The sequence below is a fragment of the Drosophila teissieri genome, chromosome X, assembly GCF_016746235.2.
Source record: "Drosophila teissieri strain GT53w chromosome X, Prin_Dtei_1.1, whole genome shotgun sequence".
In the NCBI taxonomy this organism is placed as follows: domain Eukaryota; kingdom Metazoa; phylum Arthropoda; class Insecta; order Diptera; family Drosophilidae; genus Drosophila; species Drosophila teissieri.
The window spans coordinates 8,123,694-8,139,873 of record NC_053034.1 but is presented as its reverse complement, the minus strand read 5'-3'; the positions used below and the strand labels follow the sequence as shown (position 1 = coordinate 8,139,873).

The following is a 16,180-nucleotide window of genomic DNA, read 5'->3' as shown; positions in this document are numbered from 1 at the left end:
CAAAACCTTTTTACTTTCCTTAACATGGTTTTCAGCCCCAAGCCTTGGCAAATACTCAAATACTCATGCTACACAGTTTACTCATTTCATATTCTAGTTATCTGTTTAACCTTTTCTAAAGCTTCAAGCGTATGCAATTATCTCGTTCTACCCTTTTTGGATGACTTCAAAGAGGCCCGAGTGCGACAAGTTTACACCTGGCCCACCTGGCCTACCTGGCGCCACCTTTGACCCCGTTCCATTCACAAACTACTTGCCAACACACACACACACACACAGACGCATCAGGGTCATCATTTTGTAGTATCATGTATCATCTCATCGTAGTGGCATTAATTTATATCATCATCAAAGCTCTACGAAAAATGCGAAAACCGAAAACCAACCGAAAAATGTAAGATAACTAAGGGGAAACAAGGAACGAAACGTGGAACGAAACGAACTACACGTAACGTAACGGAACAACCAACGGAACGGAACAGCGGAGTAACGGAACTCGCTATGTAGGGGATGTTGGGCGGGGGGTGGGTGAGGTGGCGGGTCTTATTGTACTTGGTTTCATACTTTGGTCTATGGGGGTTTCTAATGGGGATCTGCTTGTGGCCTAATGCTTTCTATTTCCATTAGGCCAACACTACGAGACCAGATAGAGAGACAAAGACAGAGACAGAGGCAGAGACAGAGAGAGACGGAGACGGAGAGAGAGGCGGGTTGTGTGAGACAGAAAGAGAAAGAAATTCTTCCTTACCTCAATGTGTTATTTGATGTTTTTTTTTTCAGATGTTGTACTTGTGGTGATGATGTTGTTGTTCTTGTTGTGTCGAATTTGATTTTGATTAGATTTTAGCAACGATTCTTGTCGAATTTGGCAATTGATTACACGCGATCGCGACGCGTACCGGAACGATTGGAATGGAATTAGTACCGTTAGTTAGTTAGTTAGTTAGGTGAGTGCGGTGTGTCTGAGTGTGTCATTTAAGCAAGAGAGATAGACATATAGGCAGATAGAAAGAGAGGAGAGACTGAGACTGGAAGAGATCTCCGTTCTTTGGTAAAAGTTTACGATTTGATTCAGTAATTTCGTATTATTTTTGTATTCTTTCGTTTTGTATTTCGTATTGGTTAGACTTGATTCCTTAGTTTTATGATTCCTTTGTTATTGTGTGTTGAACATAGAAGACAATATCAATCAAAGAAGAGCAAAGAAAAGAAGTACAAAAAATAAATCTTCAATTATTTCGTACTTAAATCGGAACTAAATCTTATGTTTATTAATTGGGGAGAGCCAATAGACATTATTATTTTCGGTATTTTGTATTTTAATTTAATGTAATAAATGAAATTTGGCCAGCCCCAAAATAAAATCCATATATAAGTATGTGGACCATCGAATGATAGAAAACCAAGGCAAATCAGGGATTACAATCCACCAGTTAATCCTTCAAGCCGGATTACCTCTCTCTTTGGCTCTGGTTTTCTGGGCCTTGACTACGCTATATTACGCTATACTATACGCTATAATATATATGGTATCATATGGTGTCAAAATATATGGTTATACCTATGTAATATAAAGAACAATGGGGTATGGTATGGGATTCATTGACTATATATGTATGTATGTAAAGACAGAGAGAGAGAGAGAGTTATTTTAGTTGCCTTTACATCTTTACAGCTAAGAGGAGTCACTTAACAAACGTACCACATACAGACATATACATACGTACAGACAAGATACATATATATATATAGGTTAAATACAGATAGATATACAGAGAGAGGACTCACAGGATGGCCTAGTCATACAAAAAAGAAGAAGTGGAACCAAAGAACAAACGATAATCGCACTCCCTATAGACTATACACGGGCTATATACGAGTATACGAGTATATGAATGTATTATCATCGTATTATAACTTTCGGTTATATCGATCAATCAGATTACATAGACATCGAGGGACGAACAACACAAACGATGTGGGGATCGGTATTGTTTCTATTTTTTTGTTTTTTCTTTTATCTTTTTTTGACGGGGGTGTTTTGGGATGGGAAGTATTACGAATAGTAATAGTGGAGGTGGAGGTGGGGGGTCCAAGGTGCTGCCCCGCATGCGCAACCCGTAAGACTCACTTGAGGAACCGCCGCCAGCGCCCGGTGGCGGGTAGGAGAACCAAAATTGATGGGCCAGTTTGGCGTGGCGCCCAACCGAGGGGCTGCCTGCAAAGAGGATGAGATACAGGTGAGTCGGGGTTCTATATGTACATACAAACGACTCCATGGAGGTGGAGGATCAGCCTAAAAAAATACATCTATTGCTCCACAGGATGCAATAGTGGCTTTTGTATGCAATAGCTTTGTGTTTTGTGCTCACAGTTTTTTGTTCAATATGCATATCCTTTGACAAGGGCCAACCGCTGTGATCCTCCATATTCATGGCCCACAAAATCGGAATCCTTCTTTGCCATACTCACCGATAAACAAGTCCTGTTGCTTGCGCCTGTGTGCGTGAGCCTGCGGAAGGACCTCAGTGGTTTTTCAGTTGTCCTGTTGACCAGCTATCCAGTTGTCCAGCTATCCAGTTGTCCAGTTGTCCAGCTCTCCAGTTGTTCAGCTTTCCAGTCTATGACCAGGCACGTGCGTTGAACTGAGTGAGGCTGGGTCCGACCAGGGGGATGGATGGCTCCAATGGCTTGGCCAGATGGATAGATAGCCCAAATGGAAAAGCGCCGAGGGCGTGTCAGTGGTACATTGCGGCGTTTGGGGAATTTGCCGAGCAACACGGCGATGGTCAACCGCTGGCCCAATGGTTTACTAATGGGAGCCGAAAACATAAAAAAAAGAACACACACACAACAAACAAATTAGAGTCGTACGCAAATTGGGGCCATCAACTTACTGACTTATCGTCAACCATGTGGCTAGTAATCAACCTAGCCTACACATACACAGCCGCATGCACCGTGAATAATAAAGGGTCATTTTCATTAACGAATCAGTTATTATAAAAATCAAAAATAGAAAGGAGAATAAGCAGTATTGGTTTTTATTTAAATTAAATAGTAACAGAGATCATAAAACAATATATTTATGTTAAGATCAATTTAAAAGCAAAGTATATAGATTATAACTTTCTGAAAGACTTATGCTTTGTTCCCTTGCTTTGTGTATTTCTTCGAGTGTAGGGCTAGGCACTAGCAACCGCAAAATGCCGAATGGCTGTGGCAAGCAAATCTGGTTAACCATGGCAAATCAAATCGAATGGCATTACATCAGCGAGAGCCACTCGAGGGTTAAGTGGCTGGCTGCATGGGTTAATGGGGGTAGAAGAGGACTCCGAGCAGCTTTTATGCCATCTCTGCATGGGGGCTTAGGCACCAGTATGTGAAAATGGGTCAAAAACGTGACTCTTTGGCGATAAGAATAAGCGGTGGGTGGGTGCGAGGTGGGCGTGGGAAATGTGGACAAAAGGCGGTTTTCAAAAGTGGGCGCAGTGGGAGTAGCGAAGTTGTAAGCCCCAAGGGGCGGGGCGGGGCGTTCCTAACCTTTCCAACACAAAAGAATACCACCAAATGACACTGTTTTCAGTTGAGCATTTTCCGCATTTTCTGTCTCGCTTAATTTTTACAACCATTTAAAGGGAGGCTTTTTAATTTGTTCTTTTCTTTATTTCGATTTCATTGGTTTATGGTCGAATGTTTTTTCATTTGAATAAAGCGATATAAAAGGGATTTTATTATTATTATTATTGCAATTAATTTTTATTCATTCTGTGTGTGTTCATTTGTAATTGATTGGTTTGTTGCACCTTTAAAGATTTCGATTTTTCAGTTTTATATATCCGCAATCGTTGTTTTAAATGTTTTTAAATTGACTTGCATAGTTTGTTGATGGTTTTTTTGTAGCAGAATTTAAATCATTGCACTGAGATCTATGCCGTTTATGGATGCTCTTCCGCTGATACCCTTTTCCGCTCTATGATTTAATGAATTTTCAGGAACATGTGTGTGGTCTTGCTCTCCATATTTGGGTCACTTTATCAGCGAAAGTTCTACTTGGCCATCGCTTCAACTTTGCCATTTGAGCATCCTTTGCTGGCCGAGAATTTTATAACCCGTTTATGTGGTGTTTTATAATTTTTATTACGCCTTGTTTTGTTTTCTAATTGAATTAATTCGGTAAGAGTGCTTTTGTGTTAGCTGGTACAACAACCATTATGAAATTTTATTGCTTGCCACCTACTCACACAGTCACACTCACACACACACACGCACACACTTGGAAAAAAACAACAAGAAGAACTCGGCCTAGGACAAAACCAACAACACACACCCATTAAAGTGAGAGTGAGAGCGCGGGGGGAGCGGTATAGCTCCTGTTGCGACCCAACGGGGAAAACAACTGTTAATTAATGATATTGTGAATTTTTACGCACTTTGTTTCTCTTTTCCCGCACAATAAAAAAAAACACTAGGAAGACACACACACACACACTGGCAAAAAAAAAGTGGGCAACAAACAGGAGCACAGAGAGAGAGTGAGAGAGTAAGAGTGAGTGAGTGAGGGATAGGGGAGTAGAAGAGTGAGGAATTCGCAATTTGGCACACTGCGAATTACCGTTGTGCCACTCACTGCTGCTGCTGCCGCTGCGTTTTGGTTTATTTCCTGTCATGCCACTGTCAAAATCAGGACACGTTACTAATGCGTAAAACGCTGGCAAAAAAGCCAGAAAAAAAAGCAAATGAAATCAGCATGGAAATAGAAACGCAACCAGAGCCCAATTGGGGGGGGGGAAATGCAGGAAAAGCGTGAAAATCGAACTAGGACTCAACTCGACGGAGGCGGCGCCCTTGCAACTGCTTGCTGCTCTGCTTGCGACTGCCTGCGACTGCGACTGTGGCTGCTGCTTGCGCGTTTGCGACTGCTGCGGCTTCTGCTGCTGCTTCTGCTTCTGCTCTGCGGCTGCTGTTGCTGTTGCGTCGGCTCCCTTCGCCAATTGAGAGTGCTTGCGATGGCGGCGAGGGACGCGGGGCGCGGGGTGCGAAGCAGGACGAACAGGAAGCTGCGCCGGAGGTGCAAGCCGACCAGAGCGGCCCCACATGATTAAAAAGCTAACGGGGAGCGTCGCAGAACCTCTGCAGAGAGAGCGCATGCCGCCGCCAGAGAGGGCGAGCGCGAAAGCTTCTGCCCACTGAGAGAGAGAGAGAACTTTCGCAAGCAGTGCTGGCCATGCGAAAGCAAGGATACAAGTTCTTTCTAGCTTGAAAATATACATTTCCTTAAACCAGCAGGATCCTATTGCTGTGCATCCTAGTTTTTTGTCAAAATAAAAATGAAATTTTTTTCACATTTTTTGCAATTTTTGATGATGATTTTTGATGAAAATCGTTCTTCTGTTTTTCTGCGATTTAAATATCAGTATTTTGATCAGAACATTCGAAATAGTGGTCCAAATATGGAATGTTATACCTCGCTGAGTTCGTAATTAAATTTCCAATAAAACTGTGTTTAAAGACAAAATTAAATTTTTGTTTTCATTTTTTGCAATTTTTGATGATGGTACCCCTTACAAAAAATGCGAAAATTTGACCAAAAGTTATTTTGACAAAGTCGGTCCAAAAGTTTTATTTTTGGTTAGTATTGGTAATTAGGAGTAAAAAAATGTAATTTTTTTAACTTTCCGACAATTTTTGGCCAAGTTATACAGAAAATACCAATCGTAAATATTGAATTTTTGCCGAAAATCGTTTTTCTGTTTTTTTGTGAACTTTATTTTCACTATTTTTATCACAACATTCGAAATAGTGGTCCAAATATGGAATGTTGTACCTCGTTGAATTCGTAATTAAATTTCCAACAAAACTGTGTTCACAGAAAAAAATAAATTTTTTTTTCCATTTTTTGCAATTTTTGATGATGGTACCCCTTACCAAAAATGCGAAAATTTGGCCAAAAGTTATTTTGACAAAGGCGGTCCAAAAGTTTTATTTTTGGTTAGTATTGGTAATTAGGAGTAAAAAAATGTAATTTTTTTAACTTTCCGACATTTTTTGGCCAAGTTATACAGAAAATACCAATCGTAAATATTGAATTTTTGCCGAAAATCGTTTTTCTGTTTTTTTGTGAACTTTATTTTCACTATTTTTATCACAGCATTCGAAATAGTGGTCCAAATATGGAATGTTGTACCTCGTTGAATTCGTAATTAAATTTCCAACAAAACTGTGTTCACAGAAAAAAATAAATTTTTTTTTCCATTTTTTGCAATTTTTGATGATGGTACCCCTTACCAAAAATGCGAAAATTTGGCCAAAAGTTATTTTGACAAAGGCGGTCCAAAAGTTTTATTTTTGGTTAGTATTGGTAATTAGGAGTAAAAAAATGTAATTTTTTTAACTTTCCGACATTTTTTGGCCAAGTTATACAGAAAATACCAATCGTAAATATTGAATTTTTGCCGAAAATCGTTTTTCTGTTTTTTTGTGAACTTTATTTTCACTATTTTTATCACAGCATTCGAAATAGTGGTCCAAATATGGAATGTTGTACCTCGTTGAATTCGTAATTAAATTTCCAACAAAACTGTGTTCACAGAAAAAAATAAATTTTTTTTTCCATTTTTTGCAATTTTTGATGATGGTACCCCTTACCAAAAATGCGAAAATTTGGCCAAAAGTTATTTTGACAAAGGCGGTCCAAAAGTTTTATTTTTGGTTAGTATTGGTAATTAGGAGTAAAAAAATGTAATTTTTTTAACTTTCCGACATTTTTTGGCCAAGTTATACAGAAAATACCAATCGTAAATATTGAATTTTTGCCGAAAATCGTTTTTCTGTTTTTTTGTGAACTTTATTTTCACTATTTTTATCACAGCATTCGAAATAGTGGTCCAAATATGGAATGTTGTACCTCGTTGAATTCGTAATTAAATTTCCAACAAAACTGTGTTCACAGAAAAAAATAAATTTTTTTTTCCATTTTTTGCAATTTTTGATGATGGTACCCCTTACCAAAAATGCGAAAATTTGGCCAAAAGTTATTTTGACAAAGGCGGTCCAAAAGTTTTATTTTTGGTTAGTATTGGTAATTAGGAGTAAAAAAATGTAATTTTTTTAACTTTCCGACATTTTTTGGCCAAGTTATACAGAAAATACCAATCGTAAATATTGAATTTTTGCCGAAAATCGTTTTTCTGTTTTTTTGTGAACTTTATTTTCACTATTTTTATCACAGCATTCGAAATAGTGGTCCAAATATGGAATGTTGTACCTCGTTGAATTCGTAATTAAATTTCCAACAAAACTGTGTTCACAGAAAAAAATAAATTTTTTTTTCCATTTTTTGCAATTTTTGATGATGGTACCCCTTACCAAAAATGCGAAAATTTGGCCAAAAGTTATTTTGACAAAGGCGGTCCAAAAGTTTTATTTTTGGTTAGTATTGGTAATTAGGAGTAAAAAAATGTAATTTTTTTAACTTTCCGACATTTTTTGGCCAAGTTATACAGAAAATACCAATCGTAAATATTGAATTTTTGCCGAAAATCGTTTTTCTGTTTTTTTGTGAACTTTATTTTCACTATTTTTATCACAGCATTCGAAATAGTGGTCCAAATATGGAATGTTGTACCTCGTTGAATTCGTAATTAAATTTCCAACAAAACTGTGTTCACAGAAAAAATAAATTTTTTTTTCCATTTTTTGCAATTTTTGATGATGGTACCCCTTACCAAAAATGCGAAAATTTGGCCAAAAGTTATTTTGACAAAGGCGGTCCAAAAGTTTTATTTTTGGTTAGTATTGGTAATTAGGAGTAAAAAAATGTAATTTTTTTAACTTTCCGACATTTTTTGGCCAAGTTATACAGAAAATACCAATCGTAAATATTGAATTTTTGCCGAAAATCGTTTTTCTGTTTTTTTTGTGAACTTTATTTTCACTATTTTTATCACAGCATTCGAAATAGTGGTCCAAATATGGAATGTTGTACCTCGTTGAATTCGTAATTAAATTTCCAACAAAACTGTGTTCACAGAAAAAAATAAATTTTTTTTTCCATTTTTTGCAATTTTTGATGATGGTACCCCTTTCCAAAAATGCGAAAATTTGGCCAAAAGTTATTTTGACAAAGGCGGTCCAAAAGTTTTATTTTTGGTTAGTATTGGTAATTAGGAGTACAAAAATGTAATTTTTTTAACTTTCCGACAATTTTTGGCCAAGTTATACAGAAAATACCAATCGTAAATATTGAATTTTTGCCGAAAATCGTTTTTCTGTTTTTTTTGTGAACTTTATTTTCACTATTTTTATCACAGCATTCGAAATAGTGGTCCAAATATGGAATGTTGTACCTCGTTGAATTCGTAATTAAATTTAAAACAAAACTGTGTTCACAGTAAAAAATAAATTTTTTTTTCCATTTTTTGCAATTTTTGATGATGTTACCACTGCAAAAAAAGCGAAAATTGACGCAAAAATTAATTTCCCTATATCCATCAAAAAGTGATGTGGGATGGAAAGCATTGATAATTAGCTGCTCAAAACAGTTATTTTTTCAACTTTATGACCATTTTTAGTCAAGCTATGATAAAAAAATCGATTATTTTAGCCATATTATTATTAGCCATTGTAAATAGCAAATTTAGCGGAAATTGAACAGCATTGGTGGTGTTCGTTAGACAATTTATTTGAAAACGAAGCTTTTCGAAGCTCCATCGCTTGTGAAAGCTTTATGGATGCCAACAAAAGCAAAAAACACACGATCAGCGATGTATAGAATAGCAGAGTGTAATTATAATTCTAGCATTTTGTTGCGATTATTTATAAAAGCTGAGAACACTAATTTCACATACATACATATGTATGAAATGCAACTCTACTCATCATTTTACAGAACATTTGTTTGTCAAAAAAGTATGCACTTTACAAATAGTAAATATAATTTTTATCGCTAAGAAACATAAAATTAAGCCAAAATAAATATTAAGGGGTATAAATAGTTCAGTTTGGTTTCCTAGTTATATGTTTATTTATGTACATATGTTTGTTTGCTTTCACGTTTATCTGCACTTTCATATCTTCCTATTTGTGTGCGTTATTTTAGGGGGCACGTTGGCTAGACTCGAAAGTTAGATAACGACCGTATCAGCGGAGATAAGCCCCCGAAAATTTGTGCCGTAAATAACCAATTTGGGCAAAAGGCCGCATTGTAAAGTCCGAAAATGGCAAACTAAACCGTGTCATTTGGAAACACTAATATCACCTATTTGCGAATAGGACGAATATCACGAACTATTTGGATGCCAGCATTTGCTAAGGTTTTTTTCGCACACGCACTCGCCGACTCACGCGATAAGGTTAAATATAGTACGGTGCTGAATGCACACATCCTAACAGAAATAATTTGCCACACAGAGAAAAGTACTTACTTTTAATTGGCAAATAATATAATATTTGCAAAATAATATAATATTTATTTGGCTGTTTAGCTGTTTTTTTTGGCATAGCAATAATTTTTAAAAATTGATTATGATTTTATCGTAATACCGCAAGAGGTTGAAGTTTTCTTTCAGTGCATGCAGTGCATCTTAGCATGCATATCAACGAACTCTCTGAGAACTGTGTTCAATTATTTTGCAGCGGCGAACAAATGCAATTAATTCCCCCCACACCCTTTTATTCATCAGCTGTATTTCTCACTCTCTTCGCCTTCATTTTCAATTGGTTTGTTGAACTTTGTCTATGGGACACAGGCGAAAGAAAAATCATCCGATTATTCCCGAATTTTCCAAATCAAAAACTCAAATCTCAAGCCGCTCTTATCGCACCTATTTTTTTCCGTTCGTTTCACGCTCCAATCGGTGACCTTGAAGAATGTTGATAAACATAAAAACACAGACCCCAAAAGTCGAATGAAGTAGAAACAGAACCAAACAAAGTCAGAGTTTGGAATCAACAAAAAAAGAAAACAGAGAGCATATGGTATATGTATATTGGGGAGTGCGTGTGTATTTGTGTAGAACTCGTTTTTTAAATGCGTCGTGCGTTTATTGGCGCTTCTCTTATACAAATATATAAAAAATTCATAAATTCATAAACTGTATAAACTGTATAGTCTTTAGCTCTAAATACAAATTAAATACGTACGTACAAAATGCTTAGCTTAATTACATCGACAAAAACAAACACTTTGCGTAAATGGCCAACAAAAAAAAATTAATGGAACATGTGCTTAGGTTAGGTTAAATAATAACAACACAGAAAAAAATTGGGCTGCGCGTTGGGACCTGATATTAAATTGAACTGCTTATAGTAACTAAATTCACTGTTTCGCAAATGTCAGATTTAAATTAGGAAATCTGATATAAATATATCCACTTATGCGTAACTTTAAAACTCAGATCCATTTTTATATAGAAAAACAGGAGTAGCAGCACAGAAAAAAAAATTGGGTGATTTGTTTGAATGGGATGGACATAAAGGAAACATGTGTTATACATATATCTGGATATCTCTGGAAATCAAAACTTTGTTCTGTGATTACTATGATTATTTTCCTTTTTTTAATTGGCTTTCCAAGTGCGTCCTCCAAGTTGAAGTGGCTGATTACAGGTGATGGCTGATTGTTTGGCTGGATGGAGGGGTCACCTCCATGGCGTTGGGGCAACTACTCCCTGTCTGCGGGGTTCGATGGCTCCTTGCCGGAGTTCTTACACTGCAAGCAATAGCGATAGGATACCGGCTCCGGTGGCTTGTTGGCCCCAATGCTGACCTGGGTGGCCGCTGCCGCCGCTCCGCCCACGGCATCGAAGGGATTCGGCTTGCTGTCCACGGGACTGATGGGGAAGTGCTGCCAGTGGGGGCAGGGCATCTGCTTGGGCGGATGGATGGGGAACGGCATTTTCACACTGAGTTTTGCTTGCACTGCTTGAGTTTTAAAGTTGGCCACAGAAGCTATATGCTGTGGCTTTAGTCTCGATCCGCTTCTGTATCTGTATTTATATCTGTTGAGGTATTGAAGTATCTGTATCTGCTGTATCTGTATCTCTATCTGCAACTGCAACTGGAGCGACTGCCGCTCTGCTCGGAGTCTCGATGCGAACTGTGCGGATTGCTAGAAGCGACGCCGCAACGTCAACGACCAAAACAAAAAACAAAAACAAGCCAAGCACAAAGAGTAGAACCTTCTCAGACGACTGAGGCGACTGAGCAAATACCCTGCAGTAGAAAAGTATGCCCTGATAATGGATGATGGAAAACATTCAAATTTTAACTACATACATAAAAATCTTCACATATAGAAGCATATAAGAAGTAAGCATGCTTATTTATTACTATATCTTATTTATTTTTTAGTGATATTCATGAACTCTAACCAGCAGAACGGAAACATCTGGCGCTATCCATTCTATTTTTAGAATAATACATTTAAAATTGTTTAAACATTTTGGGTGGGCAAATATTGGCTTGTAAACCTTTTCCCGACCACTTGTGTGACTTTTTCCCAAAACCCAGGGTATGCCGACAACTTGAACAACTTGGAGCTGTGTACAACAAGCGCGCCATCCACGGCATTGCCATGCAGCGCGCACGCACACACCCTCAGCTGGTCTGGTCTGGTCTGGCGGGCTCGTCTAGTCTGCGCGACAAAGAGGAGCGAATGAGAGGGAAAACGACCGGTCTGATACGGCACACTGAGCGAAAAGTCAAGCTACTATGCGCTAGCTACTATTAGGTACCGAAAAAACGCTTTTAATGCGAGGTACCCGCAAAACTGTTAGATCCATATAATTCTGAAATAGTTTTCTATTTTAAATAATTAAATTATATTCATAAACATCTCGAAGGAAGGTCCTGTGATATTTCTTAGCATGTACTCTCTCGCACGCTCGTTCTCACTTTTTTCGGAAGGTGGGCGGTGGGTGGGTGGCTGCTGAATGCAATCGCCAGTTGGCACTCCTCCATTTTATCGTTATGCTTTGTTCGCCTTGGATTTCCCCGTCTTGCTGCCCTTGCTGAAGATCTTATGCTGGCAAAATTTGGACTTTGCACGCCAATCCGTTGTTAACCCATTACGTTCACAACAGAAAATATTTGAAATATCCCCTTGAAACATTTGGAAAAACTCAACTTCCCAAAGCAATACAATTTGAAAACTTTGGAATTGGGAAATGTAAATACATAGATTTGAATATAGATTTGTTTTCGAAACATGAATGGTTCAAGGGTTAAGCAAAGTCAAGGGTTAAAGCGAACTCCCTTTCCGGGTTCTCGAGTCGCCGGCGAATGTTGTTAACCTCACATTGTGCTTTGTGCGCCCGCCTTTGTGCAAGTTGCTTCATTAAGTATACGCACATTCGGCTTAAGTGGGCTGCACATTAATTGAGCGCGACAACTGCTCGTGAAGTGGCATGTGTGGCAGATACATAAGTACATATATCTGAAAGTGGAATCAGCCGGTTATTGTTTATAGTCGGACAAACTATCAATGGGCTATCAATGTGCTGCGAGATAAAACTATTTACACAAAGAAAGGAAGAGCTGACTAAGCAGGGAATTTACAACATGACGTATAAAGTTAAAGCACTTGAATAAAATAAGAATGTTTGTAAAGTATTAAAGTTTCGTAGGAACCGAATAAATAACGCACAGTTATAAGTTAATTATTAGATCTTTATTAAACTTATGATTTAGGCAAAATACACCGGCCATCTCCAGCAGCTCAGGGACTGCAGTCGATGAATGTATTGTGTCTGATGCATTTACAAACTGCCATTCGAATCTGTGTGTGTTCGGCATTATAATCGGATATATCATATATCTCGCTATTGGCCTCAATTCTAATTTGATCTAAACAAAAAAAGGTTTGCTCTAGAGACTAAATTTATGCTTAGTTAGTATCGAATTCATTTTTATGTTTTTTTCTTCCTATTCTTTGTAAGCATTTTGCTCGTTTTACGTTTGTTAGCTTCGGTTTATTAGATTTCTTCATCTTCATCGGTTTAATTCGATTGATATTAATTTATTTTGTTAAAAGGTTTCTTTAAAATTCTTTTGTTTTACATTAAGGTCTTAGCTTATGTTTTATGTTATTTTTACGTTTGTTAAATCACTTTACACAGAGCGAGCTGCGTACGTTACAAAAAAAAAAAAACAATTAAATAACATCTATATTTCATTTATCATGCGATCCTTGTGGCTTAGACTATGGATTACAGTTATAAATAGAATTATAAATACGATTACTGTTGGTATTATTATTATTATAATTATTATTATAAAAAACCTTTACAGTTGTTAAAAATTAAATTACCATTCGCTCGGCTCGTGCCATCGTATAATTAATTTATTTTAACAATTGCCTACGTTTTATTTGATTTAATTAAATACAAATATATATTTATTTATTTACGTTATATATATATATATTCATTTGCGTTCTTTTCGCTTGATGTTCTTGATTTAAGGTGATTCGCGTTACATTTGCTTTGTCACATAAAGTAAGCTAGACTCTATATTAGATTTATATTTAAATATTTAGGCTACAAAGTAAACAATATTGTGTAAGAATATATTCGTTTAAATATCAATTCGATTTCCTTCTGCCTTTATTTTGCGAGGAAAGTCTGTAGAAATTATATACAAAATAAAGTGGTCAAAGTGGTCGAATTGGAAATCAGCTGAGTAGATCTATCGAAATGCCCGCCAAGTGGTCATAAATCCACACAGAGATATCTGGTCGCAGATCGAGAATTGCGTATAGAATGCTTGAAGAGATAGTTACGTAGCTGGTTGAGTGAAAAAGTGCCTTGTGTGAGGGCAAGGAAAATCATAATAAGAACACCTGAGTTTTACATTTACACGTACATATCATATTATATATCATATCATAATTAATATCAAGATGTTTTGCCTACGTCTACGTCATTCGCATTTAAATGGAAATTGAGGTCTTCCCATTATGCACCTCTGTCAACTATTTGTATTATTACTATTAATTCCATAAGATAAATTAAGAAGAGAGACTCGGAGAAACTTGTGCAAACAGTTAAGAACTAAACTACGATATATTCGTTTACGTTTAAGTTCCTATATATGTGCAAGCTTTATAAATATGTTACATTGACAGTTTCTCGTGTGTGTGTGTGTGTGCCTGGATTGATTGTAAACATACAATATCTTTCGTACGCAGTTGTCATCATCACGTAATCTAACTAATAACTTAGACAAAACAAAAAAAAAAGGTTAAAGGTTACGATCTGGTACACACATGTGTAGGTATCTAAATATCGCGAGCTAAGTAAGGTGCATTGCTAGGGACAGGCCGAAGAGCCAGCGGCGCAGCATGGCGCCCGTTTACGATGCGTTCGAAACCGGGAGCGTTACGGGCGCCTGTCTATAGTACGCATTCGCCCCCTTGATCGGCAGCGGATGGGCCTCCGTGTTGAACACCCACTCGTCCAGCGGCAGCACCGAGTCGTCCGAGAACAGCAAGTACAGGTACTGCAAAGGGAACGGAATTGCTTGAGTTTGATTTTAACCAGTTAAGCACTTAAAGATACTCACCTTTAGTGTTTCGGCGAGGAAGAAGCTCTGCTGAACGTCGTCCTTCTGCGGCTCCTGCTGGTAAACGTTACGCAGGCCACAGTAACCGTGCGCCGTGCGGCAGTGCTTCTCCAGGGCGAGGACCGCCTCCCAGCCCCAGTCGCGGTACTTCTGGTCGTGCGTGAGGCGCCACAGCACAAAGTAGCTCTCGAATGTCTCTGGCCGCAGAATGTAGTACTTCTCCTGCGATCTCAGTGCTCGCGCCTCCACAGCTTCGCTGAATCTACATTGGATGGGAGATCAGATGTTACTACTAGATTTTCATAGGCAGTGAAATGACGCACCTAAAGGCCTCGGGTCCCAGCTGAGTGGGTGCTCTGATGTAGCTCTCGTGGCAGGTGTTCGTAATGCCCTTGCCCACCTCCATGTACTTGTCCGTATAATCATTTTGCCGTGTGGCCGCTCCCAACGCAAAAAGGCCGCCTAAAAAGGTAGATAATGATTATTAATAATTGGTTATTAATAATAATATTAGAGAACTTACCCGAGAAGCAAGCCAAATGGTCCATCTTGTGCTCCAGCCGGTCGAACTTGAGATCGGAGACGTAGGTGAGGCCGCCGGGACTGGTGCGCACCATCTTGTCCAAAATGGCCAGCATCGCCTCGTCGTACATCTCGCGGGCCTCCTCGTCCGTTTGGCCGGATTGCAGCCAGGCCTTCAGCAAGTACTCGTAGTAGCTGTCGCCCAGTGCGCCCAATGACATGTGAACTGTATAAAAGTTATTTTGTTTTATTTAGTTGAATTTAATTGCATTTAGTGGAAGAATAATATGCTGGCAAAACTTACGTTGCCCCCATTTGCCCGTCTTGGGATTGAGGAAGTTGGGGTACAGGCCCTTCGGTTTCTCGATCTCCTTGAGCACCTGGCGGATGGTCTGCACTCGCTCGCGGTACAGTGGATTACCGGTAATGTCGCTCAGGTAGGCAAATTCCAAATGCAGTGTGCCGAATTCGGATAGGATGGAACTGCCGCCGGATGCCCAGCCGTAGTTCTTCGCCACGCCGGTCTTGGTGTTGACCAGCGCATAGGGAATGCCCGTGGGTGTTTGGAAGGCGGGCAGCAGCTTGTCGGCCACGTGCTGGGCCTTCTCCTTGTACAGTGGATCCCCGGTGAAGGCGTACAGCGTCAGCATGCCGCCCACGAATCGAATGTTCGTCTCGAACACACTCAACTCGGCGCTGATGTTGTCCAATGTGAATTTGCGCTCGATCCAATCGCGACCCTCGCGATACTCCTTCTCCAGGCCCATTATGTACAGGGTATCCAGGCCGTCGACGATTGTGGCGCCCAGATCGTAGGATCCAAAGATGCTGGCCGAGTGCGGTCGCTGCGACAGTGGACGCAGTTCGTTCTTGCCCCACGCATACAGTTTGTAGTTGTGCCACGCATGTTCCATCATCTGTGGGAAATGGAAAATGGGAAATGAGTGGCAATTCGTTAGATATTGAATGCAATTAATGTGCAAATTTAATTTAAACTAAAGTTTCTATATAGTATATATGTATAGTTATATCAATATGAATGAAATGCAATAGTTGCACTTTAAGCATCGCAATTGAAAATCGTTTGCGTATGCAA

General features: G+C 38.7%; 2 protein-coding genes and 1 long non-coding RNA gene across 8 annotated transcripts in view; all 3 read right to left on the bottom strand.

Annotated features, from left to right (window-relative positions):
* Positions 1–755: 755 nt before the first annotated feature.
* LOC122623734 lies at positions 756–4,908 on the bottom strand. Its single transcript, XR_006326423.1, has 4 exons — positions 4,831–4,908; positions 2,473–2,812; positions 2,132–2,218; positions 756–1,151 (listed from the first exon to the last, which is right to left on the bottom strand). It is a non-coding gene; the product is annotated as an uncharacterized LOC122623734 (long non-coding RNA).
* Positions 4,909–9,976: 5,068 nt separating this feature from the next.
* LOC122624484 lies at positions 9,977–11,085 on the bottom strand. The gene has a single exon (XM_043804040.1). The coding sequence runs from the start codon at positions 10,895–10,897 to the stop codon at positions 10,664–10,666; it is 234 nt and encodes a 77-aa protein (XP_043659975.1). The 5' UTR covers positions 10,898–11,085; the 3' UTR covers positions 9,977–10,663.
* A 2,485-nt stretch (positions 11,086–13,570) lies between these two features.
* LOC122623546 (mannosyl-oligosaccharide alpha-1,2-mannosidase IA) overlaps positions 13,571–16,180 on the bottom strand; it is a 49,459-nt gene continuing 46,849 nt past the window's right edge. For all 6 annotated transcript variants that reach the window (XM_043802765.1, XM_043802762.1, XM_043802763.1 and 3 more), the window contains 5 exons: positions 15,389–16,001; positions 15,086–15,310; positions 14,886–15,024; positions 14,563–14,824; positions 13,571–14,499 (listed from right to left, as the gene is read on the bottom strand). In XM_043802765.1, coding sequence (XP_043658700.1) covers positions 14,353–14,499; positions 14,563–14,824; positions 14,886–15,024; positions 15,086–15,310; positions 15,389–16,001 — 1,386 coding nt within the window. In that variant the 3' untranslated portion in view covers positions 13,571–14,352. The remainder of the gene's footprint in view (positions 14,500–14,562; positions 14,825–14,885; positions 15,025–15,085; positions 15,311–15,388; positions 16,002–16,180) is intronic.